A 24,968-nucleotide genomic window follows, 5' to 3' on the forward strand; every position below is an offset into this window, starting at 1 on the left:
GATTTACACTGAAGTCTAAATACTTATTTTCCATAAATAAGAACATTAATACGTGACAGTGTTCAGAATAACTGTTCAAACTGTAAAATGTAAAAGTGTAATTGGATTTTAGCAGAGTTAAAAACCTTAATCTATGAAATACAAGGTTAAATAAATGGTTAATATTAGCGATCAGTTTAATTTTTATATTGACTGACTTCTTCTCCAAAACATGGCAAACATTCATCATCTTAACGTGATGAGTTAAAGCCAAACATATGACATGTGATACTCCTGATGCTGCCACATGTGCTCCGTTGGACCCCCTGATACTGGAGCCTGAGCAGAAGCACGGGGAGACAGCGCCCCCATGTGGTCCTGTTGGTGACAGGCTTTACTGAGCACTCTTCTATGGCACGACACAGAGCCTCAGGAGGACACTGGGAGGGTTTTATTGACCTGAAAATGACTTCTTAGGCTGAGCCCACACCTGTGTCTGAGCTCCACCAATCAGACGGCTGTATTTCTGCAGGGCCACGTTGAGGATTTCAGTGGTAATAATAAAAACTTTATAGCACCTGTAGAAACAAAGGTACAAAGTGCTTCACAATAAAAACAGATACTGTAAGTAAACAAGATCCAACACAAAATATCATAAACTAAAATAAATTAGTGAAGAACGGCTGAGAACTAGAAACGTCCTCTGAGAGATCAGACCTCCTCCAAGCTGCTCATTTCCAGCATGTGGTGACTTCCAAGTGATGTTAAAGTCCAGCATTCATTTATCTACACTGTTAGATTCATGGACAATCAGAACATAGCTTTAGCATTCAAGTTAAGGTTGATATTAACTAAAAGCTGTACTCTCTAATAGTTTGTATATTTATTTCTGTAGTTCCTTACTGGCTTTAAGCTGTTAGCTAACGCTATGCTAAGCTGGCATAACGACAGCCATGCTATTTCTAACAGAGTGCAAACTCAAGTTTTTAGTTTTATGGAGACAGGACACCAGGTAGCAGCAGAGGAGGGAGTTGTAGACGACCAGAGAGCAGCTTCTCCTTCAGAGGCCTGCGTAAGAAAAATAAAATCCCTCCTCTAAGAAACCAGTTCTATCAGAATGCCTCCTCCTGCCCTCTCAGGGTGTGTCTGAAAACATTTAATACACCATTTCTCTGGAAGACTGACACACACATGAGCTCCTCTCCAACACCACCGATGCTCACGTCAGAGCAGATCATCCTCACTGTGTCATTAACGATAGCAGTGTTCAGTCACGTCCAGGCCAGTTTCTGAGGCAATGACACAGACACACAATAAATAATGTCCTTGGAAACTCATTAATTAAAAAGTAATTAGGACATGTCATGCTTTAATACAAAAATATTCCAAATACTGTACACTGGTTCTGAACATGTGCAAAATGTAGAAAAAAAACAACACACAACTCCAGTTAACAGGGATTAAATCAAGAATAAAGTCAGAAAAGTGAAGTTTCTACAAAAGAGACAGTTTGGATTGAACCTTTGAAATGTTCTGATCAGAACAGCTATATCTACAACGCATACAGGAACACAGCCATTACAACGACTTTAGTTTGTGCTAAAAGGAATGATAATGGGATTTAACAACATAAAAACACGGACACAGCATGTTCAACTGTAAAGTACTCACAGGTTACACTTCCTGGTTTAAATGTAAGACAGGCTGCAGGTAAACAAGTTTTCATTCACATTCACCGTCCATCCACCCACATGTTCAGGTCTTAACGAGCTGGAATGTTTTTGTAGTTTCACAAAGGCTGGAAATAGAAAATTAAAAAAATGTGCTTCCAGTTTTCACCCGATGAGGATTGCTCTCACACATACATGCATGCGTGGCTCTGAGATCAGACTGGTCCTCTGCACAAGACTCTCTCTCGTCCCCGTTCACTTGTCTCATCCAGTCCAGCAGCAGCAAGTGTTCTGGTTTTACTTATAAAAGTCATTCACAATCAGATGTGTTGGTCTTTCTTCATTTCATTTGTAAGAGCTTCATCTTATTTCCTGAAACAAATAGAAGACAACGATTAGGCGCTAAGAAGTAATCTCTTAGCGTGAATGTGTGACGGGGAGACACTCACCCAGTCCTTTGAGAAACCGGTTCACACCACTGAGCTCAGGGTCGGGGCATGAATCCAGGTGCTCTGCCACTCTGGCTTCAAAGAGACCTGAGAACACACGGAGCTGTTGAGTCACTGACAAACATGTATGTGAAGCAGAACTCATCATGACAAAGGTTTAGATTTTTATTCTAAACAGTTTAATGTCCTGGTGTTTGTAAATAGCAAAAATGCTCTTAACCACGTTTTTTGTCTTTCGCTTCCTGCCATGTGACTTGGTTTCATAGGTTCAGTTTGATATTAAACACACAGATTATGTAGAAACATCTGCCTTCAGTTTTTATGTCACATCCACTTAGGTGCAAGGATTAGCACCGTCACCTCGCAGCTAGAAGGTCGCCAGTTCGCGTCCCGGTGAGGACACCCGGGATCTTTCTGTGTGGAGTCTCCATGTTCTCCCCGTGCAGCGTGGGTTCTCTCCGGGTTCTCCGGCTTCATCCCACAGTCCAGAAACATGCTGAGGTTAATTGGTGATTGTAAATTGTCCGTAGGTGTGAATGTGAGTGTGCTTGGTTGTCTGTCTCTAAGTGTAGCCCTGTGATAGACTGGTTACCTGTCCAGGTGAACCTGTCTTCACCCTGAGTCAGCTGGGATAGACTCCAGCCCCCCATGACCCTGGTGAGGATTAAGGTGTAGAAATGATGGATGGATGGATGGAATACTGGCTACATATGTAGTCAGGTAAGATCCTAGTTTCTGGTATTTGAGTTTTTGTATTCTGTTATTTGTTGGCACAGCTTTGTGGTGACCATCAATGAAGTCTAATCCTGAGGTATCAGCGACTAACGCTAAAGGTCCCATATTATGCCCGCTTTCAGCACATTAATCAAGTCTCACATGTTCCCACAGTGTGAATGTTTCAGCTGAAAATACTGCAAAGATGGTTCATTACACCATGACTCTGGTTTCTGGTACAGCTGTTCTAGACAGGCTGGTTTGCTCTCAAATGAACCACTGCTTTTCCTGCCCTGTTCAGTGCCTGTGCTGGATGACTGTTGGTTAGTTACGGGTTAGGTAGCAGCTGGGTTGAATGCTTACTAGCTTGCAAAGCTGTGAGGTTAACTCGCTGCAGGGGGCCTTGAGGAATGTCAGCAGTATCTTCACAGCTGTTATTTTGCACCTCCAACTTTGTAACACCCACAAAACACAGCAAAAGTCTGTGTTCACCATACAGAACCTTTAACAGATTAATCAAAGAATGCTTTCACCATGCCGTGGGCTCCGATATGAAAAGTCACTTCACTCTAATAACACCGACTGTACACTGAGCTGCACCAGGGTCTCGCTCTGCCAAAGTCCCGAGTGCACCATCTATGAGGGTTGTTTAAGACTGTTGTCAGTGTGTGTGCATGGTCATGTGTGTGCAGCATGTGGGACAACTAACTGTCATGAGTCAGGGCGTCACATGACGCTGCGCTGTCAACAGCAGCAGCAACACATTTCTGTGACCACTGGTAAGTCTGCATCAGAGGTTTCTCCACAGAGCAGAGAAGAAAACATCATAATGTGTGTCAGTCGGCAGCCAGTACGATCAGACCTTCATCCCCGGTGATGAGAGGTGGGTCTGCAGCTTCCCCCAGGAGGAGAAACAGCAGGTTTACCGTAGAGCTGTCATTTCCAAAACTGTCTTAAGGTGCATCGGATGGGGAGCAATAGGAGCATGCTCAGTGTGTTCTCCAACACTCATGTGGTTCTGCATCGGGAATGAATCCACCAGGTTCAGACTGTCAAGGCAGAGTTCTACTAAAAGGTCCTGAGGGAGAACATTCAGGACAACAACCTCTGCTGTGGTGTCAGGACATGTCTGTGCTCCACTGGGCGCCCAGCCACACTCACACAGCGGAGACAACACAACTGTCAGTCAGCTGCTCTGCTCGCTGGACTTGGCTCTCTGCAGCTTCCTCATATTGAAACCCAAGTTGTCACCATTTCAACACAAGACTCAGCTCTCATCACAGACGGTGCCTGACCTGGTTACATAACCAGACAAGTGTTGAAGAAGCGCTGGGAGCTCTGAGTCCAGCACAAGGAGAGCGCTTCAACAGGGACGGTGGCCGAATGCTTAATAGTTACCTCTTCCTCCTCCCTTGCGCAGCTCTTTGTCCTGAATGAATCCAGCAAACATCTGGGTGTCCATGAAGAGCTGCAGGAACTGGCGGACTCCACGGGACGGGTGAGATTTGCGGAAGCTGTCACGCTGAAGCTCTTTGCTCCCGTTGGAGGACTCGGCCATGTGAAGAGGATAGTGGCCGACCAGCTCCACGAAGAAACGCACAAAGCCCTCAGATACCAGGGAGCTCAGGTCAGCCTGCTGGCCTGGATGGGACACATTAGGATGAGGGAAAAAAAGGTTACTAGAAGTTCTCCAAAGCAGATGAATCTCAACTGTCTAATATATAGATCTATTATGATACAGTTCTGTGCTTACAAACAGGTCTTGTGCGACTATCTGATCACCTGACTGACAAACAGCATCTGGTTTGTTGATAGCGTTTCTTATACCGACCTCCACATGTGTCTCCGTTGTCTTGTCGCAGGATCTCTTCCCTCTCCTCCAGGATCTGCTGCAGAGCTGCCTGCAGTTTACTGGGCAGAATGCAGTCTTCATCACCCATCTGCCAAACAGGACAGGACAGGTGAGCAGCAGTCACACGATGCCACTTACAAACATCTAACCTGTCCTATGCACGGTGTCACCTGCAGCATAATTAGCCTTTCTGGTCTCAGTGGTATCAGCGGTTGAACACCTGGATGCATGTGCTCCTGGCTGACTAACAGTATGGATCATATCACTCTCCTCTGATGAATTTACTCAACAGATTACTTTTAGTGCTTTGATGCACAAAGATGGGCGTCTAACCTGGTGTACAAAAAACAACATAATGCTGTTAAGGCTGCCTATATGTGTCTAAACTCCATTCCTCCAGACTACACTGTGCATAGAAGAGTCTTCAGCCCTTCAAACGTTCACATCGTGACGTTCATGCTGAGGTGAGGAGGCTGCCAGTGTCACTACAATGATGCATAACAGACATAAACAAGTGTGTAGCTAACAAAAAAAAAGGTAAATGAAAATAAAACATCAAGAATAAAACAAATCAAAATCTGTCTATTATCTATACGCCGCTGTATAGACGAAGGAGCCTATCCCGGCTGTCTTAAGGTGAAGGCAGGGGACACCTGGACAGGTTGCACGTCACAAGACACACAATACACAAGACACACAATCATTTATCATTCCCTGAATACACTAAGTAATTACTGTCAACTGACAAAGCTGCAGCTCTGAATCAACCTTCATGTTTGTGTCATGACAGGGTTTTTTTCTCCAGGCTTACACCCTGCATACTTTCATCTCTGGAGCGCTCGTGTGTGTGTGTGTGTGTGTGTGTGGTATCATTTCCTTTGTCCCCTTCAAAACAGGCAACAAGGGACAAGTGCAGGCAAAGCTATCCTTCCTGCTGAAGCCACACCTATACACTCTGTGTACACACCTGAATGACAAACTTGTCTGCACACAGATCCACTATGAGCACCTGGAGAGAAGACAGAATGACAGTTACCGACTGAAAGAGTCACTGTTTCGCAACAGGAGCTTTAAAGTTGAAGTGAGTCAGACAGTCTGAGCCGTTATATGTGTACAATGGATACAACATCAAACCACGACACTGAGACAGAGTTGTGAACTGTTCTGACAAACCTCCTCGATGGGCAGCTCCAGCAGCTCTGGCAGGTACGGGGCCAGCACCCCGATGAGGAACGGGGTGGGCGAACAGCTGATGTCCAGCATGCTGGCTGGTAGCACGGGAACAAACGTGTGCTGCCAAGTGAAGGGGTACAGCAACGCCAGCACTGCAAGGCCACACCGAGACAGCACGCTGCATTCAGGAGACACAAACAAAACACGGTTCAGTTCTCACACAGATCGTATGACACAAAACACACAACTGTAGCGCCCTATAAAAAAAAGATAAAGGAACAGCAGTATCACAGAGTTAACATAAAGTGTAGCTCATGCTCTTGGTACAAGTTTCACTATTTGTGAATTTCTCATCTTTGGTAAAACAAGAAGTTTCCTTTGTGTCAGCTGTGAGTGTCGTACACTTCAGTAAAAAGCACACTTTAAGTCAGACGTTTTTTTTTTTAAAGATATTTTTAGGCCTTTTTAGATAGGAAAGAGAGAGACACAGCAAAGTGAGGGGGGAAGGACCTGCAGCTAAGGGTCACAAGCGGGACTTGAACCCATGACCACTGCCCCTCTACACAGGACACAAGCTCAACCAGGTGAGCTACAGCGGCGCCCCAAGTCTGACGTTTTTAACACACCTGTTCCATCTATAACTTATGATTACCGTCTATGTCGTCTCTACAAAATCCTTAAACCTTTAATATCCAGTGGACTGTTTTCATTGTGTTTCCAGTCACCTTTCAGAGTCTGTCTGGTACCACTCTGGAGCACAGAAACTGCCTTGTCATGCTTTTAACTCCTCCTGATGGAAGCTCAGCAGTCTGTTGTGTCATTTCTCAAGATGACATGAAACCACAAGTCGATATACTGACCCGATTCAAGACACTTATAATTCTTAATGTTCATTTTTATTTCATTATAATTTCATTTTAAAATGTGTTTGGTATCATGTCTCTACAAATGCTGTCAAACCTGTGTAAGAATATTCAGCTTGAGCAGCGTCAGGACCTGTAACAGCCCCGGGACCCGCCGCAGGTTAGATTTTAGTGAACTGAGGCCAACGTGCACACAGATAGATGGCTCTAGGTTTGTCATATTATAAGGCATTACACCTAACTGGCATACATCAAGGGAAATTTCAAGTTTTTATGCTGCTATGTGGTCTGTTGCTGTGTCATGCAGTGGACTGGGCGTTGCCACGGTCAGTACCTGAGTTTGTCTGCGATGAAGATGACCCTCCTCTCGAGCAGAAGGGAGGCAAAGACCTGCAGGAGTTTACCAACACTGAGACACTGCAGCAGGCTGTCAAAGTCCACGTGCTCCAGTCTGGAGTCCACCGGTCGGCACAACGTCAGGACCTGGCGAAGCAACAGCAGCACATGAAGCCCGTCTGAACGTGCACTCTAGATACAGTCGTGTTTACCCTCTGAGCCCCAAAATCTCCTAAAATATTTAGTCAAAATCACTTTTTTCTACAAACCTGCATTCCTATGTGCAACCATAAAACCATTTGCAGACAATCACAAAAGTTCAGGAACTTTTAATTGGACTAAACTGCAGCCTGTGTTTACTGATTTAAAATGTAAGCAGTAAAACAGCTATCAGAGTTATAGTCAGCCTGTTCACCAGTACTGCAAACATCTGTGGCACTTGGAGAAATGTTGTTTTCAGTTTTTGTAGAGGAACCAAAGAAACTGACCTCGTGTTGTTTTTGTTTTTAATGATTTATGGCGTTACTGTTTTGCACTGCACACAAGACATGTCTGGGTTTTTTTCCTCATCCATCCCTGGTTGTAATGCTCCCATAAAGCTGCACTACTTGATTAATTAGACCCGCGGTGAGTAATAATGTGACACCCGGAAGCTGCGCAGTGCTCAGAGGGTTGATGTTTTTAAGGACGGTGGAGCAGAGGTGTGGGACTTTCAGTTAACGTCTTAAGAGCCTCCAACTCTTCACTCAGAACAAGTCGGTGATTTTGCAGCATTTCCTCAGATTTTACTACTTTGCTTATTTTGAGCTGATGAAGCGTAATGACTAAACTGTCCCAACATGAACCCATCAGAGCTGCGACGGCCGGCTCTATTGTTTCCACAGATAACCTCCGAGTCTGAGTCACTCTGAGTCTGCAGAAGGGAGTGGTGAGGAGGAACTAGCTACTAATTAGCATTTCCTCTTTTGGTTTCAGGGTTACCTCATTCCCAGAGCCGGGGGAGAAGCTCTTGATGGTGACTGTGCGTCCGGGGGCTGGAAACGGGGCCTCCATCACGCTACGCATAAAAGGGTAAACCAGCGCCGGGGAAATTTCTCTGCGCCGCTCCACCTCCTCCAGAATCTGGGTAGACAGAGCCAGAAAAACAACCGTGAGCCCCGAAGGAGCCGGTGTTGACCCGAGTCCTGACAATAAAACAGGGTCAGACCACACTGTATTCACACTGTTTGGCCGACTGAAGACTCAGTCAGACACAGCCCCATGCATAACATTTCTTTATGAAAAACACACCCAAAGATGGCTAAAGATGACTGTCTAGTGCAGCCTCATTCATCCTCACACATGCAGCTTCAAGGCAACAGCAAGAGGATTAGTACTGAACTTTAGTTAATTCAGCTCCTTACATCTTCCTATAAAGGCTTCTGTCTGCAAACACGAGTGAGTGGAGTGAACTGCACGGCGGTTTTACCTTTGCAAACAGGTTGAAGCAGCCCAGCTTGCTGACAATACAGTGCACCTCTGGAAGTCTCTTCCCTTTTCCGCTGGGCTTTAACACACACATGGTTTCATATGTCAAAAAACAGGAAACAACAAAACATAATAAAATGCATTAAACAAAGAAAAGTTTGGGCTGGAATGTCAAGAAGCTATTGAGCTACCACCTGAGCTACAGCTGCTCAGGGTGGTTCAAGTGTTCGCCAGAATGGTGATGGAGCGACTGATCGCAAGGCTGGTGGTTTGTCCACCGGCCCTCCTTGGGCAAGACACTGAACCCAAAGTTGCTCCCAATGGCAGGCAGCACCTCACATGGCAGCTCTTTGGTGTATGAATGGGTGAATGAGAAACACATTGTAAAGTGCTTTGGACACCAGTAAGGTAGAAAGGCTCTACTGGGGTCCACAGTCTGACCTGCATCCCCGTTTATGACAGCAGCATGAAGCTCATGTCCTACAAAACAAACTCTGGTGGTTAGATTTAGCCGAGCTTCTTCTAAACTATAAAAACAATCAGTCAGGTCAGCAGCTAAAGCTCTGACATGTACAAAGTCAGATCTGAATGCGATCCAAAGCAGAGTTACACCATATGAGAAAAGCTCCAAAGCGTTCATTAACATTATATCCTATTTTCACCACAGATGCACTCTCAAAACATCGGCTGAAGATTCCTGTATTTTCTCATATCACAATATCATTTTTTTCCCAATATTGCACAACCCCATCGTCTTTTTAGTCTGTAAATCCATAAAACTGTATGAAAAAAAAAAGCTCTCCCAGTTTCAATGAGCAGAAACCGTTCACGTCAGACGTGTTCTGAATCTGTCGACTTCATAAACCGAGTGCTTCACACAGCAGCCGCGCTACTGAAATGAAAACCAACACAGTTTGTCCCGCTTTCAACCTAAAGAAGTGTCTTCAAACGATCTGAAAGCCTTGTGGGGTAAAACAGAGGGGGGGAAAGATGACATTCTCTTTGCTCTCTGCTATTGATTCAGAAGTGGTTTATGGTCTGTGATTCACATCTCAGGGATGTTGAGTAAGCACATGGCCAGCTGCCACACACACATAAACACATGAACACTCTAGTCAGTGACTCAGATGTAAATGTTAACACATCCATGCTCACCAGGATCTTGCGGCAGTAACAAAACCAGCGGCTGCCATCTTCTCCGGTCAGGACAAATGAAAAGGTCTCGCTGCAAATACATCAAAACACAGAAGATGCTGTGAATGCGACAGCCTAAAACGTGGAACCAAACCTGTCAAACATCCATCAGTATTAAGAATATCATTAATCAGTGTTCAGGCCGAGTGCACAGAAGGTAAATGAACAGTTATCTCTTCTGGCTGTTTGCACTGCCACAGATAAACGTGAGTGTTTTAAAGGCGGGAAGACAACGCAGGCCCAGACTGCAAAGTACATTTTTAACAATGGACCGTGCCCAGTAGAAAAGAGAGGAAAGCCCAATTCCCCCCAGCACTCAGAGATTTAATGAGATCAGATGGAGCTTTAATTATCCCTGTGAGGAATCTTGTTGTTGCAGCAATTTATGGGCTACAGCTGAGGCTATAAATAGTAAAAGAGGAAAAAATACATTCACGAGACACTTTGACAGCATTTATTAAAAGACAGAAAAGGAGTGTGTAATGACAGGAAGGAAAAAAAAGAGACAGATGAAGATGAAGAGACAATGCTCAGTCATGACGTAGCAGTGCTGCAGCGTATTGGCTGACCTTGGCGTGTGTGCAGAGGGTTTCCAGTCCTGAGAATCAGGAAAGCAGAACTTGGGAATGACCTTCAGCTGATCCTCAGCTTCTTTAGAGAGCCGGGACGATTTCTCAAACTGAAACAGAGAGACTCTGATTTAATACGGCAGCAGGTCTCAAGACTTCCTGGATGCTCCACGTGAAAGCGCTCGACGTTTAACAGCATCCTAATATCAGAGATTATTTAAATATGCACAGACAACTATGAGTGAACTGTGAAGTCTGTCGTGTTTTCTCAAATGCACTTGTTCTAAATCAATTATCTTTTCATACAGAACTCAAAAAAAGATTGCCAAAGTGAGATATGACAGAATATATGAACAAAAATTCATCTTTCTGCTGCAAAAGCTCTTGACTTCTGCCAACTGGGGGAATTCCCCTGAAGGAAATCCTGACTGACCAGTTTCCTCGTCATGTCAGATTAACTCGCCGTCATTTTGCCAAACACGAGTAAAATCTGGACGCTAACCAGCTACAGATGTCTTTTAATTAAAGCGATATGATCAAACCACAGCTGCCTAGAAGAATGACCGTGGTGTTACTGTAAAAGCTGCCTCTCACCATTTTGGGGAACTGCTGAGTAATTTCAGGCGAGTAGGTGTTTCCTCTGGAGTCTTTTCTCAGCGACACCACCACAAAGATCTGGAAGAGCTGCTGCTGCTGCAGCTGGATCAAGTCCCTCTCCAGGGTGCGGTAGCCTGGCCGACGCTTCAGTGTAGACTGGATGTAAACGGATCTCCTGGATTCTGCTGGACGCCACACAGAGAAACAACGTGGTGATGCCGTTCCAGGGACAATATATCAGCACAGAGACGCAATATGCAGCCGTTTAAATACAACATGATGTAGAACTGGTTTCATCAGAGGTGCAACGATCAGCTGATCAACTGAAGAAGATCACAACTATTCTGATAACTGATTAATCGTTGGAGGAATTTTTGAGTCCAAACATTTCCAGGTTACAGGTTCGGAAATAAAATAATTTGATGTTTTTCTTTGTCATATTTGAGTATAAACTGAAGTCTGAACACGTCATTCTGCGGTTTGGTGAACGTTTCACTCTTCTGTGACACGTTGTGGACAAAGCACCTGATTAATCACCAAAAATAAGTGAAGCAGTAGAACCAGCAAGTGTGAGAAGATAAAACCAGCAAGTCTGTGGTGTTTCTAATTCATAAATGACCTGCTTGCTTTTTAGTCAACCGATTGTAGAACTAAGACTGATACCAACATCATACACAGTGTACAGGTTTAAAGACAACATGGCTGTTACTGGAGCGACGACTTCCTTGGAACCAACAAATTTTTCCAGGATGCCATGATCTTCTTCTTTGTGCCACAGCACTGTCTATCTTTGGGCATGTCAACCACTAATCCTTACAGATATTACCAGGGTGTCTTACTCCATATAACAATGTGTACCTGTAAATCTGACCCAGGACGATGCTTTATTTTTTCAGTTTTTGGGGCTTTTTTGAGATGAGAGATGAAGGATAAATACATTTTAATGAAACATCATGATTTTAACTTTGATCACATGAATAGTTCAAACATCGGACAAATCGTCTGTTTACAGTTTCTCACTCTGATAAATTATTTTTTTTTTTCTCAAAGACAACCTGTCTTTCAAACCCATGGGCAGGTTTTCAGGTTCAGACTATTCATATGAAGAGACGTCACAGACAAACGAACTCTGCGGCGATACCTTTGGTGTTGTCTTCTGGGTCGCTCTCTGTCCCGCTGGTCTCTTCTGCTGATACGAATGTGAGGAGGAGAGATTAGTGATGAGCAGAGGAGAGGAAAAGACCGAACAGGCCACGATCAGATGCAGACAATCAGCCTTTGTTTGTCACAATCGGTGGCGTTTCTACCACAGCTGGCCTCATGTGTACCATCAGAAGATGCTCAAGCTAATCACACTGAAATGCTGAGTGTGTGATGTCACCTCGCATGGTGGCTCCCTGGTTCTTCACTCTCTTCCTCCCTCGCTTGTCGTCGAAGATGGTCTCGATCTTGTTGACATACTGAGGAGCAGAACACATTCACAGGTACCAGTGATGACTCGTGATTACAGGCATGATCGCCATAACAACCTCTAAGTGCATAATTATATCAGAGATTTTTGTCTTTTAGCCTCACATTCCTGCGTTCATCTGGAAACACCCTGAAAACAACACAGCTGGATGTTTTATGGAGAGACGTTACGAAGGAGACGCTCGCCACCAAAGGAATCCTGAAGAGAAACTTATGGTGTGACGCCAAAGATGGAGGTCGTATGATCCGTCCCCAAACAGCAAATCATTTTCAACACGTGCAGTCAATCATGTCATCATAAAACATGCCTGATAGAATTATAACCTGCTGGAAAAAACGCTTTTTAAAACTTATGTTGAGGCAAAGTCACCAAAGTTTTGTTTTATTAGATCAGAATAGTGAGTCTATGCAGGTTTTATCCTCGTGAGCATTACAACTGCAGCTGTTTCTCATTCAGGTGGACGGAGAAAACAGAATAAATAACTGTGTATTTTAATAATTCGGATTCTAACTCCGAGTCCGTCTATTGATTCCTGTTCTTACAAATTCTCTGTTCTGAATCTTTGACTTGCAGGTAGGTTGAGTTACTGCTTGTACATGAACTCATGGGTAATAATAACCAGCAGAACAGACATTTATCTTTAATAACATTACACATTTTCCAGGTCATAGTTCCGTGCTTTTACTTCAACATTTTCAATGCAGTTAGTTCACTTATTTCAGAAAAGCATCTGAGGACTTTCTCCACCACAGCTCAGGTGTATGAAGGAATATATTTACTCTGCTTTCAAACACGTGAGGTCAGACGTTCTCTTTCAGATGTTCCCTGTGAGGAAAGTGGTGATGGAGACTAGAAGTGAGGAGAACAGTAGCAGCACCTTGTTATACAGGCAGAACCATAGACTGTACAAAAGATGGACGTAGCTACCATGACGTCACCCGTTGGTTTCTGCACTGAGAACATGAAGCCAGGGTTTTGCTACTTCCTGGTTGACATCTTTGGAGCCAGTGACGCAAACATCGTCGGAGGGGGGCGGAGCCATAGGAGCAGCTATTGGTCAGACGGATTGAGAGGCGGGCCCTCTCTGCCCTGCCCACATTTACCTCCTTCTGCTCGCTTCGTCTGCATAGTCACTGCCGACTGTCAATCAAGCCAGCCACGCCCCTTGCCCCGCAAAATGCTGACGATTTTTAAAAATTGAGTATTGATTTATTTTCAGATTGGCCACCTGATCTCTGGATTTGACCATGAAAACTAATAAGAAAAAAATCCTGAGCTGGAGGAATGCAGTATTTGGTGATCTGTGATCTATGGGAGCCAGGGCTTTTTGGAGCCAGCAGCTAGTGGACGTAGTGATACTGCAGGTTTTTGACACTTCCGGGTTGGCTTCATTTTTCAGGGCCGGTTCCATCTTTTAAACAGTCTACGGGCAGTACAGACACCTCAGTCAGCTGTAATGAGCCCTGACAAGAAGAATGGTTACTGAAAGTTTCTGTGTTGTGTTCACTGTCACAGAACAGAAATGAAGACTTTATGTCATGTTACTGCAGCTTCTTCCTGCATTCCGCATGAAACTTATCACTGATAGAAGTTAACAGGAACAACGCACAGCCAGATAAAGTTATTGGAACTGTAGTCATGGTTTGTTTTCTGGTTTATATTTTCATGTTTACTTGTGTCACTGTAAAAGCATTTTTGCAGCAGCCTTTGTTAAATTAGTGTGACTGTGAGCGACAATCACATAGTTTGTGTTGTTCACCTGCAAACCAAGAAACTCCGCAACATCTGAGAACAATAAAGTAACAACGCAGATACACGAGGAGAGAAGAAGACACGCATGACTCACACATGTGTAGATACATACATGCAGCACACTGTTGGAGAAACTAGTGAAGTGAAATCTGTTTAGGAACCAAAAAAAAACTCACTAAAATAAAACTTCACCAAATCCTTTAAACTTCGGAAAAAAGTTGGAACCAGCTCCTGCTGCCCAGCCCTACTGGGGGATTATCAAGCTGGCTGCCAAGTGGCAAGACCTGCCTATAAGGACTTAAATCAACTCAGGCATCAATACACAGATGCCAACACACACACAGGACTTAAAGAAGAGCACTGCCAGTCAAGGAAGCAAACTTGTGTGACAGTAAACAAAAGGCAAATAAAATGGCCTTAACGTGATGGTACACGTTGTTAGGAGGGTTTAAGATCAGCTAATTTACTACCTTTTGTTTTGTATTTACACTGCTTCCTATTTAACTTTATGTTACATAACTGAACAAAGGCATCTTGGGAATCTAAAAATAAACCTGAATGGCATTTGTCAAACCTTCTTACGGCGCGTCACGTCAAGAGTCACGCGGGTTTGAAGCTCTTCTCTAGTCGTTACTTTTACAGATAAATGTCTGTTTTATTACCTCGTCAGCACCGTGTCTCCCTGTCCACACTCTTCCTGCTGCCATGGGTTGGAAATTCCAGTTTATGCAGCATCTGACTTTGTAAGAAGCACATACATGTTGCTCCAGCCCTATCTATGTCTGTCAGAACACTGTCCTTCCTGCTCAGCGAGTCGCCGCCCCCCTTCGTCTCCTTCCTACTCACCAAAAGTCGTCCGTCCACCACACAGCACAAAATGCTCAGTCTGCCATAATTCTCAGATTCACTCGTTTGTGAATACCATGGCTTACCTGAGGCGTCCGGTTTGTTTTTTGAGCGCTCGGGCGTCGGCATGGAGCTGGTTTGGGAGCATCTGCGAGGGTGGAGGACTTGGAAGGCGTTACTGGTTGGAAGCCCTTCTTCTCCCCTCTGCTAGCGTAGCCATGCAACGTTTGGGGTTTAGGAGGCAACTGGAAAAAACAAAAAATGAGTTAGCGCTGGACTCAGACAATCACATGGTATTAAACTACGATACTTCCTTCTTCCTCCATTACATTCTCAAGATAGACAGATATCATTTGTGACACCCTGCAGAGCTGATGAGAAACACTCCTCTACGGTGAGCGGGAAACAAGACCAGAACATGCTGCTTTACCTTTGGGTGGTGAGGCTTTGCAATCGGGAGACACATGGGCGACAGCTTGATGTCCTCGTAGGGGTTATCTCTGGTCACATCAACTGGGGGAGGGTCGAGTGATGGGAGAGGTTAGACAGGACGACTGGATGTTTACCTGAAGAGACTTAAAGAACTCAGACAGCCTGAATCAAAGTACTGCAGCGTGCCTCCAAGCACCTTCTACCCAAGTACTTCAAAGAACTGAGTGCTGGTAAATGCACGTGTACACAAACAACACAGCTCCGTGCAATTTTAACCCTCTGAAAAATGCCAAAATGCACAATCTGTGAGACCCTTAAATAAAAAAGAAACTTGAATGATAAAACGTTCCAATTTTAGAAGCTGATGGACTCATCATGTGTTGTCATGCTGTTAGAAAAATTAACAAATCAAACTTATGATTCTAAGTGTCTGGTTTAAAATGTCATCATTGGCCCTCAGTAGACTTACAAACAAACAAACAAACAAACAAACAAACAAACAACAGTTGTAATGAAAAATTCTCGTAGATTAAAAATGTAAGTAGAAAAATGTCTGAAGTATCTGGAGGCTTTTTTTTTTCCTTCCAGTATTAGTGATGCCTGTGGGCACTTGGACAAATGTTGGATATTTGGCTCCTGGTTCATTTTTGTTTTGTAAAATAAATAATCCAAGAACATCAACTGTTTTTCTTCTTTTTTTGTGATGTATGGTGTTATAACCACGTGAGGATGCACAGCAGACATGTCTGAATTCACTTCCCTCCTAGCCACAGTTAGGCTGTTTCTAAAGAGCTGCAGGACTTTATATTGGAGTGAAAAATGAGCCCACAGTGAGTAAAACTGCAACACAAGGCCCAGGAACTGCTCGGGGTTCAGAGGTTAACATCCATCTCACTACCTATAAAGGGTTTTCCCAATTTCAACATAACTCTCAAAGACTTAATTCCAGCAACTGTAAAATCTGCAGGAAGCTCCTAAATGAAAAAAGCCCCCATTGGCTAACTATATCTCTCAAACCTCTTTAATAGGCTCTGATAAAGCGATAAAGTAAATTCTAAATTGAGATTTTTATGTACTGGAGCTGTGTATCCAGCCAATGACAGGCGCCAAACAGTCTCTCTGACTTTAGTGTTGAGTTAACAGCCAGACTGACCAAAACTTCTCAAAGTTCATTCGCACTCAGCCCTACAATATCCTATTACAGAAAGTTAAACTTACAGACAATGTCCTCGTAAATGTTGTCATCGGAGTAGGCGTGGTAAAGGCCCGAGTGCCTGGCATCGCCTCCCACCAGGTCTTCCTGCGCCGTCAGACGTGCTGCATCCTCGTACTCAAAGGACTTCCTGTGACAGTGAGGGGAGGGAAGGCAATGAGAAAGAAAAGATCCATGTCCGTCCATCCACCCATCATCTCTACACCTTAATCCTCACTAGGGTCATGGGGGGCTGGTTCACCTGGACAGGTAACCAGTCTATCACAGGGCTACACTTAGAGACAGACAACCAAGCACACTCACATTCACACCTACGGACAATTTACAATCACCAATTAACCTCAGCATGTTTCTGGACTGTGGGAGGAAGCCGGAGAACCCGGAGAGAACCCACGCTGCACGGGGAGAACATGGAGACTCCACACAGTCGTGGTGAAATAAAAAATCTTAGTGGCATTTTGAGCTGAAAATTGAAAGCATCATTCTGGAGATATGGGACCTTTGACTGGGACGTAAAGGACAAATTCAGTGCACCAGTAAACTGTAATGTCCACTAGTGTTTGTGAGGGCTGAACGATACTCCAAGAAAAGGATGACATTATTTAGATAGATAGTGCAGTTGGGATACTAGTCCTAATTTTAGTGGGAATGGTCATTTTTAGCAACTGTGCTTTTCCACTGAAACAAATATTAAAATGATGATGCGATTTTTGCTGTGCTCTGTACTAAACAAAGATGCTCCCTTACGCCAAGATGTTACGGTATGTTGTGACACATTGCACCTTGTAGCTCCAACAACTGGAATATTGCACCTGAACAGATTGCAGTTTTGATGATATTGTGATGAATTGTTTAGCTCTAGTGACTGTGTCTTTACTGCACAGGGCTCTTTGTTTACCAGCTTCAGAGGAAGCCATTAGCAGTCATTCATTCTTACATGTTTGGAGATACTTCCATAGGACTGGGCATTACATCATACTGAACCTAAATAACAGTTTATTTCTGCTCTGGGCCAGATTCACTAACTGGTTCCATACTTGGGTACTGTGCACATTACAGAGGAAACTACAGTCAAACACAAGTCAAGCAACTGTACCACATATTCAGTAATTTCCTTCCATGACAATTTATCACTCTCACTAATTTAGTGTGTTTGATATCAGCAGGACATTTGTGCACCATCGCCAGCTAGAAGGTCGCCGGTTCGCATCCCGGTGAGGACACCAGGTAGCTTTCTGCATGGAGTCTCCATGTTCTCCCTATTTCCACAAAACTCTGAACTGTGAGCGTACAATCAATGAAAACAGTAACATTAGCCACTCAGCGCGCTGACACTAACAATGTTCCTATTGTTGAGGAGACATCGCCTCCAACATCAGAGTCATCTATTTTCTGGTACATCTTCTTCTTCTTCTGGTCTTCTTGTGTTCACTCTTGGTTGCATGCAAGAGTGAACACAAGAGTCTTCAGAACTGGCTGAGCACTCTGATCGTGACTGAGGCATGTTAGAGTTAGCGGAAGCAGCTCTAGGAAGTAAATAAACCTGCAAGGCAGCAGCTCATTCTGAATGGCTCAGCAGTGAGTCAGCAGGATTATGCCAAGTTTGAGGCAGATGTCTATTGGTTGCTCACTTGGAATGACTTTCATGCAGAACAGTTGAACTGGACTGCGTTCATTTTAGTTAGGTGTACCGATTAAATGGCAACCGAGTAAATACAAACAAGTATGAGAAAAAAAAAAAAAGCATTAGTAAGGTAAGGGCAGCTGTGGCTCAGGTGGTGGAGCGGCTTGTCCTCTGTTCAGTCCCCTCCACAGTCGAAGTGTCCTTGGGCAAGACACTGAACCCGAAGCTGCTCCCAATGGCAGCTCTGTCACCATTAGTGTGTGAATGTAAATGGTCTGCACTGATATAGTGCTTTACAATGTGCTTCTACGGTGGCCCAGAAGTGTCACAACAAAACAAAAGCCACAACACAACACAATTAACCACAACACTACAAAATTAATCACAACACAACACAATTAGCCGCAACACCACGAAATAAGCTGCAACACAACACAACGGCTGCAACGGAAGCTGTTTTTTTTTTTTACCCGGAAGTTATACTGTGAAGTGCTCAACGCCACACGAAGTGAGCAGAAGCTGGAGATTGTTGGAAACAACTCGAGAAGTAAGTAAAATACTGATGGTGTCCATTAATCAAAAACGGGCTGCAACCTATAGCGTCCACATTAGCAAGTTGAACATGCAATGACTCTTTATTTATAATTTAAAGTTAACAACAGCTGTAATAGCACATACCGAAAGTATTAAACATTATTTGCCATCAGTATTTTACGTACTTCTCGAGTTGTTTCCAACAATCTCCGGCTTCTGCCCACTTCGTGTGGCGTTGTGCACTTCACAGTATAACTTCCGGGTAAAAAAATAAAAAAATAAATTTCCGTTGCAGCCGTTGTGTTGTGTTGCAGCTAATTGTGTAGTGTTTTGGTTAATGTAGTTGGGTTGTGTTGTGGTTTATTTTGTGGCGTTGTGCCTTTTGTTTTGTTGTGACACTTCTGGGCCACCATATGTTTCTAATTCACACACTTTCATACACCAACAGAGCTGCCATGCAAGGTGCTGCCTGCCATCGGGAGCAACTTCAGGTTCTTCTTGCCCACTTGGACTGTGCAGGGGACTGAACCGCCAAGCTTGCGATTGGCCACGGCCGCCCTGTGTGTGTGAATGGGTGAATGAGAAACACTGTAAAGCGCTTTGAGTAGCACTAAGGTAGAAAAGCGCTCTATAAGTGCAGATCATTTATCAAACCCACTCACTAATGCAAACTGCACAGTATCATCTATCTTAGGTTTGCTAATGTGAGACACCCTCAGCTATGGCCCAGTCCAGAACCAAGTGTCGTAAAGCGAGTATTTGTTTCACTGCTTGTGAGTTTAACTGTAAGTACAAACTGTGAGTATCTGAGCAGACCAGCTAGACAGCGGGTACGTGGATGACACACTTTAGGCTGTTTGCTTAGTCTTGACAAACTGTGCGTGCTGTGTGTTGACGATGACCCTGAACCCATAATGCAGAAGAACTAGGCCACGTCCAGACAATAGGGAACAATGCAGCCAGATATCATGTGACATCACACCAGGACCCCAGCCAGCAGTTAGTCTGACAGCGCCCTCCCCAAACGTGCTCTAAAAACATGTCTGCAGCTCAGTAAACAGGGAGAAGTGTTTGAGCCAAAGTTAAAAGCAAGTAGTACGTCCCAGTAATCTACGACCACGAGCTGTTCTCTGCAAAAAACATAATTTAAATCAAAAAAACATTCTCTCCCATTTCATTTTAAAAAGTACTGATGGGTTACTTCTGCTTTATCTTCTGGTGCATTGACCCACCTGTTCTTTTTATGCCTCGAAAGTCCTTCAGTCTTTGCAACCGGACAGGGAGGAGGCGGGAAGCTGGGTGGGTGAGCCACCCTCCTGCCCCTCACGATGGAGCGACTGTCCCACCGCATGGCTGGCCCCGTGTTGTTGCTGCTGTTGACTCCCCGATACTGAAACGTCCGCTGAGGCTTAGGAGGAGGGTGAGCTTCACCTGAAGACGCGATGCCTTTCTCCCACAGCAGCCTGTCCCCCTCCAGCTTCCGCCAGAAACCCCGTGAAGTGTAGAAATTCCCGGCAGGCATGTTGTCTTCCTGCTCATCAGCCGACTGAGGTAGAGGTTTGAAAACTACTTCAACATCCACGATGCGACCCATTTTTTGGTCGCCGTTGGCAGTAAAAGTCTGTCTGCCTGTAGAGATGGAGGTGTTGGCCTTCCCTTTGGCAGATTTAAATATTTGTGTATTTCGTTCTTGGGATGAGGCTGAAAACTGAGGGGAATGTTTCTGCAGCGGTTCTGATTTCCTGCCGATCACAACGTGGCCAGTTTGTCCCGAAGATTCCCGGAAATCCAATCCCAAGCTCTTTGCTTTTGAAAGGCTGGCTTTAGCATGAAGCCCCCCTCTGGAGCCCTCGCTGGAACATCTGCTGCCCAGGAGATCTCCAGACAGAGTTCGGGATATGGTCGGAGGGTGCGCTCTCGCCCCGGCGTCCTGGCTGCTGCCCTGCTGGCTGCGACCTTCCCACTGGGAGATCTTCTCTCTGATGCTAACACCCTGCTGATGGGACGGAGGCCTCCCCGGCTGCCAGCCCTGCCTGGTCGTGGCGGCCTCTTTCTGCAGGCGGTCCGCCTCACCGACCCCCCGCCTGCTCTGCTCCACTCTCAGAGCCAGCATGTTGAGAGGTCAGCTCACCTGGAGTTCTCCATGAGCGAATCATGCATCACGGGTTTCCTCGCAAAGAAAAAATTGGTAATAATTAATCCAGAAGCTGTCACCAAAACAAGAGCGCCAATGGTTCTTCTGCTGCTCCCACGATGTCTTCAGTCTTCTTCTGCTAGCAGCCGGTCCTGTCCTCCATTCTCCATGTTGGAAACAACCTGAGAAGAAGACAAGATGCTAAAGTTACTCATCACTTAAAAAACAAACAAGTACAGACACAACACTGCAGAGGACACATAAGCAACACAAGAGGACGTCGAAGCAGCACATCCAGAGTTTTCTACCAGGTGCAGGTCGGGACAGAGAGGTCAGGAAGGAGGACTGCTGTCAGGTCTGGGTTCCAGAAATAAAGCTTGTAGGAATAAGAAACGACAGGAACGAGGTCACCACAAACAGTGTGTTGAACTGGCCCAGGCCTCGTCTGGCCTCTGAGGAACTCTGTGGAGCTCTGAACCCCACAGCTGGCCACATCTGAAATGCAGACACAGCAAAGCACTGCATCCTATTAGGTGATCCTGCAAAGCTGTCTGTCAGATGTGTGGGAAGAATGAGCATTTTAGGTCATTTCAAAAAGCTTTAAAGGCAAGAAAACAGAGCATTACATACAGAGCCAGTGACACTGGATGACAGAAGGAGTTTCAACCACACCTCCGTACACAGAGGGATAGGCGTGCTCACATGAGCCGGCTGTTTACTGACACTCTGGAGAGGAACTGCACTTTCTGCTGTGTGCACGATATAACTGTGTAAGACACTGAAATGTGACATCAGTTGCTATCAAACACTGGCAGGCTTCATGTAAAGTTTGCTCTGCGGCGGCCCTGACTCCTGAGTCAACATCTAGCGGCTCCGGTCTCACTGGAACCAACCCGTTTGGACACGTTGCACACGAGGACCGAGGCGCAGTGAATGTGGAGAAGGGGAGACACGGTAAAATTCCACAGCACAGCTCATGGTTATAATAACTCCATGAGCCGCATTCCTGCAGAGGAGGGGGTCGGGTCGGGACATAGATCCAACCAGAGACAGTCCAAGTGATGCCTTTGTTTGCTTTGACCCAAATCAAACGTATGCGTGCGGGGGGAACGCTGCGCCGTCACCGCCAGACCACGCAGTGACGATGCCACTCCTAAACTGACCCACTTGCGTTACTTGTCCATGTGCGGTATGTCGTACAGGAAGGCATGAGTTGTGTTTCCTGAGCGGCAGGAAGAAGGATCAGCAGACTGTCCATAATTATGGTGCAGAGCGATTTGCACCAAGTTGCGAGCAACTGCTGATTTGAGCTAAGTTTAGATCGGCTATATTCAAACCCTCTGATGGTAATCAAGCATTGTGTCTGAAATACAGTAACTCTAGAAATACATCCGCCACCGGCTGGTCACAGTGACAAACAGGCACACGGATCAGATGTTGGTATCTGTGCAAACTGTGGAGTGCTGTGGCATTAAGGGAAAGTCACAATAAACTTTACTGATGTTTCTGAGGCCGTCAACTTCTCGGAAAGGAACTCCTCGTGTTTTTGAGTGAGTCATCCACATGGAAACCAGACGGGGGACACATAAAGCTCAAGTACCCCGTCATCACTTGGCAGCTAAATTAAACCTAATTGCACCTTTAAAACCACCGCGACACGCCTTCCCAGAGACCTGCAGCATGACACAACACGTTGTGGGTGAGGTGCTGCACGACCGTGGTTTGTCATCAACAGTTGACAGTTAATGCCGTAATAAAAGAAAAATGCTGGTTTGCTGCACGACAGCCAAGACGGAGTGCCTCAAAACGACGGATCCATCAGCAGCCCCCAGAGCAGCATCAGTTACTCTGACAGCTCCAGTGGACCACTTCAAAACCAGGAGTCCCGTCATGTTGTGTCGCCTGCTGATGGCTGTAAATGAGGGCTTTTGGTGTAAACTGAATCAGGATTTTTTACTGAAAGATATCACAGTTTGGTCTGTCATAGGTTCAGTTCAGTGTTCACAGTGTCGTGGTGGAGCATCAGCACATGGACAGCAGGACTCTCACTCAAACAGAACATCATGGATTTGTCAAATCCGTCAGACATCCTGCAACATGCAGCAGGTGTGGCTGCTGAAGTAACGAGGCTCATGTCAGACAAACCACATCGTATGGACTGATCAGCAGAAACAAACCTTAACATGTCAAATAAAGACAACTGAACTACAGCAGTAGTCTCAGAGTAGATGTGATGTAATTGATTTCTATTCACTCCTGTCTTGTTGTGAACCAGTTTCATTCACCACGCCTGATTCCTTGTGTACGTGCTCATGTGGCAATAAAAAGCTTCTGATTCTGATTATTGTCATTGAACAAAGTACAAAGTACGAAGACACTGAAATGCTGTTCAGCAGAGAAGCAGAAGTGCAAAGTGCAAAAGTCTAACAGCTTAACATGCATTATGACTGTCTGAAGAGAAATACGGTGGTAATTATCATAATTCATACTGAACCGTGTAGATGTTCAGGTCATGTAGAGGAACAGCTGCACATCTAACAACCACATCTTGTGGATCCTAAATGCTGATCTTTGCAATTTGCTGACTGCAGTTTTGGTTCTAAATGGATGAACTGGTTGTGATCATCACTGGAGCCAAATTCTCTCCTGAACTCAGTCTGATTCTGACTGTATTAATCCACTGAAGACACCTTCTGCTGTCTTCAGTTACTCATGACTCAGCTGTTTTCCTACATTTGGCTGCAGTGGATCCATCCATGGACCAGGACCTGCTGAGGCTTCACGTCTGCTCCTGCTGAGTCACGTTCAGACCATCATGACGACTAGAAAACTGGGACACGATGTGATCAGGACTGGACTCTACAGGTCCTCTGACAACACATCAATAAGTGTTTATTCAGCTGGAAGCAGCAGGTTGGACAAAAAGGATGTTCTGGTGCAGAAAAAGTTTGGATGCTTATTAAAAGTTGATCAAAGTTGTCAATAATAGAGTTTAACTTTTCTCTCCCACAGCTGTTGGTGTGGTGAGTCTGAGCTGCACATTTGCAGCCATAACCAGACTACTGATGACCCAGTCCGGCTCCACTCAGCCCAGTCCGGCTCCACTCAGCCCAGTCCGGCTCCACTCAGCCTAGTCCAGCCCAGTCCAGCTGGGTGCTACATGAAGACAACGGCTGCATGTGTCGTGTACTCACCCCCGGAGCGGAACGTGGACAACACAACTCATGTTCTTCCCTCGTTCTGCTTCCGATGAAATGAAGAACCCAGATAAATCCGGAGTCCACACATCGTCCAGCTCAGCGGGCTCAGCAACAGTCGGTGTGGATCCCCGGACCCCCTTATGGAGACCTGATCGGGACAGAAACCGCCAGCAAAGATGAAAAAACGTGTCGCTGCTTTTAATAAACTGGAGCAACAACAACAAAGAAAGCGGAGAAAAAGCAGCAGAACACTCCTCGCCTTCCTCCTCCTCCTCCTCTGGACACGAGCGTCAAGCCGCGCAGGAATAGCGCGACTTCCGCTTGTGACCTCCAAAATAAAACCGACAGTCAAATGTATCATCACTTTATGCTTGAGTGTTGTGTTCACACATAGTTTAAAAAAAAAACTGCAGATGTGTTGTTTATTAGCCTTTTTTGTACTACTCGGCCAGATCATTCTTTGCACCTCGTCATCATTCTTAGATTTAGATTAGACTAGATAGAACTTTATTGATCCCTTTGGTGGGGTACCTCAGGGAAAGTGTTGTTCTAGAAACAACACCGACAGAGACAGCAGCACACATCAGTTTAGAAAAAAAGCAGTAGACAAGAAAACAAAGGAAACAAACTGTTAGGAAGAACAGCAGAACGGTGTAATAATAGTAATAAAAAAATAAAAAAATAAATAATAATAATAATAATAATAATAATATGCTAAATAATATGATAACAATCAGTGCAGTTATAGATAAATATAGTTGAGTATATAAAATATAAAGGTGTATCGAATATATATTAAAATATGTATATATGTAAACGAAGAACATAAATAAATAAATATATATGTGTGTATATTCTATGGGGGAGATGCTCTGCTGGTTGCTTTTCTTTTTTTTTTT

General features: G+C 44.8%; 1 protein-coding gene across 2 annotated transcripts; it reads right to left on the bottom strand.

The window, feature by feature from the left end:
* Positions 1–1,438: 1,438 nt before the first annotated feature.
* dennd2c (DENN/MADD domain containing 2C) lies at positions 1,439–24,341 on the bottom strand. Of its 2 annotated transcripts, none has more exons than XM_008282567.1 (19): positions 24,064–24,341; positions 19,968–21,051; positions 16,583–16,707; positions 15,363–15,445; positions 15,019–15,177; positions 12,245–12,323; positions 12,005–12,049; positions 10,861–11,045; positions 10,267–10,376; positions 9,659–9,728; positions 8,505–8,582; positions 8,018–8,158; positions 7,035–7,183; positions 5,838–6,015; positions 5,632–5,673; positions 4,644–4,752; positions 4,211–4,453; positions 2,099–2,185; positions 1,439–2,021 (listed from the first exon to the last, which is right to left on the bottom strand). In XM_008282567.1, exons 2-19 carry the CDS (start codon positions 20,846–20,848, stop codon positions 1,990–1,992), a joined length of 2,796 nt encoding a protein of 931 aa, XP_008280789.1. In that variant the 5' UTR covers positions 20,849–21,051; positions 24,064–24,341; the 3' UTR covers positions 1,439–1,989. The 2 variants fall into 2 exon arrangements, with proteins under 2 accessions (XP_008280789.1, XP_008280788.1); XM_008282566.1 differs by having other exon boundaries at positions 10,861–11,048.
* Positions 24,342–24,968: the final 627 nt, after the last annotated feature.

The sequence above is a fragment of the Stegastes partitus genome, unplaced genomic scaffold (assembly GCF_000690725.1).
Source record: "Stegastes partitus isolate 25-593 unplaced genomic scaffold, Stegastes_partitus-1.0.2 Scaffold276, whole genome shotgun sequence".
NCBI classification, from domain to species: domain Eukaryota; kingdom Metazoa; phylum Chordata; class Actinopteri; family Pomacentridae; genus Stegastes; species Stegastes partitus.

What these genes read in the sequence shown, in the direction of transcription:
- dennd2c (XM_008282566.1), bottom strand. Translation starts at nt 20,848, where the DNA reads ATGCTGGCTCTGAGAGTGGAGCAGAGCAGGCGGGGGGTCGGTGAGGCG. An exon ending in CCAGGGAGCCACCATGCGAG is followed by an intron (nt 12,050 to 12,244) that starts GTGACATCACAC and finishes TCGTATCAGCAG; the next exon opens with AAGAGACCAGCGGGACAGAG. An exon ending in CTCAGCAGTTCCCCAAAATG is followed by an intron (nt 10,377 to 10,860) that starts GTGAGAGGCAGC and finishes TCTCTGTTTCAG; the next exon opens with TTTGAGAAATCGTCCCGGCT.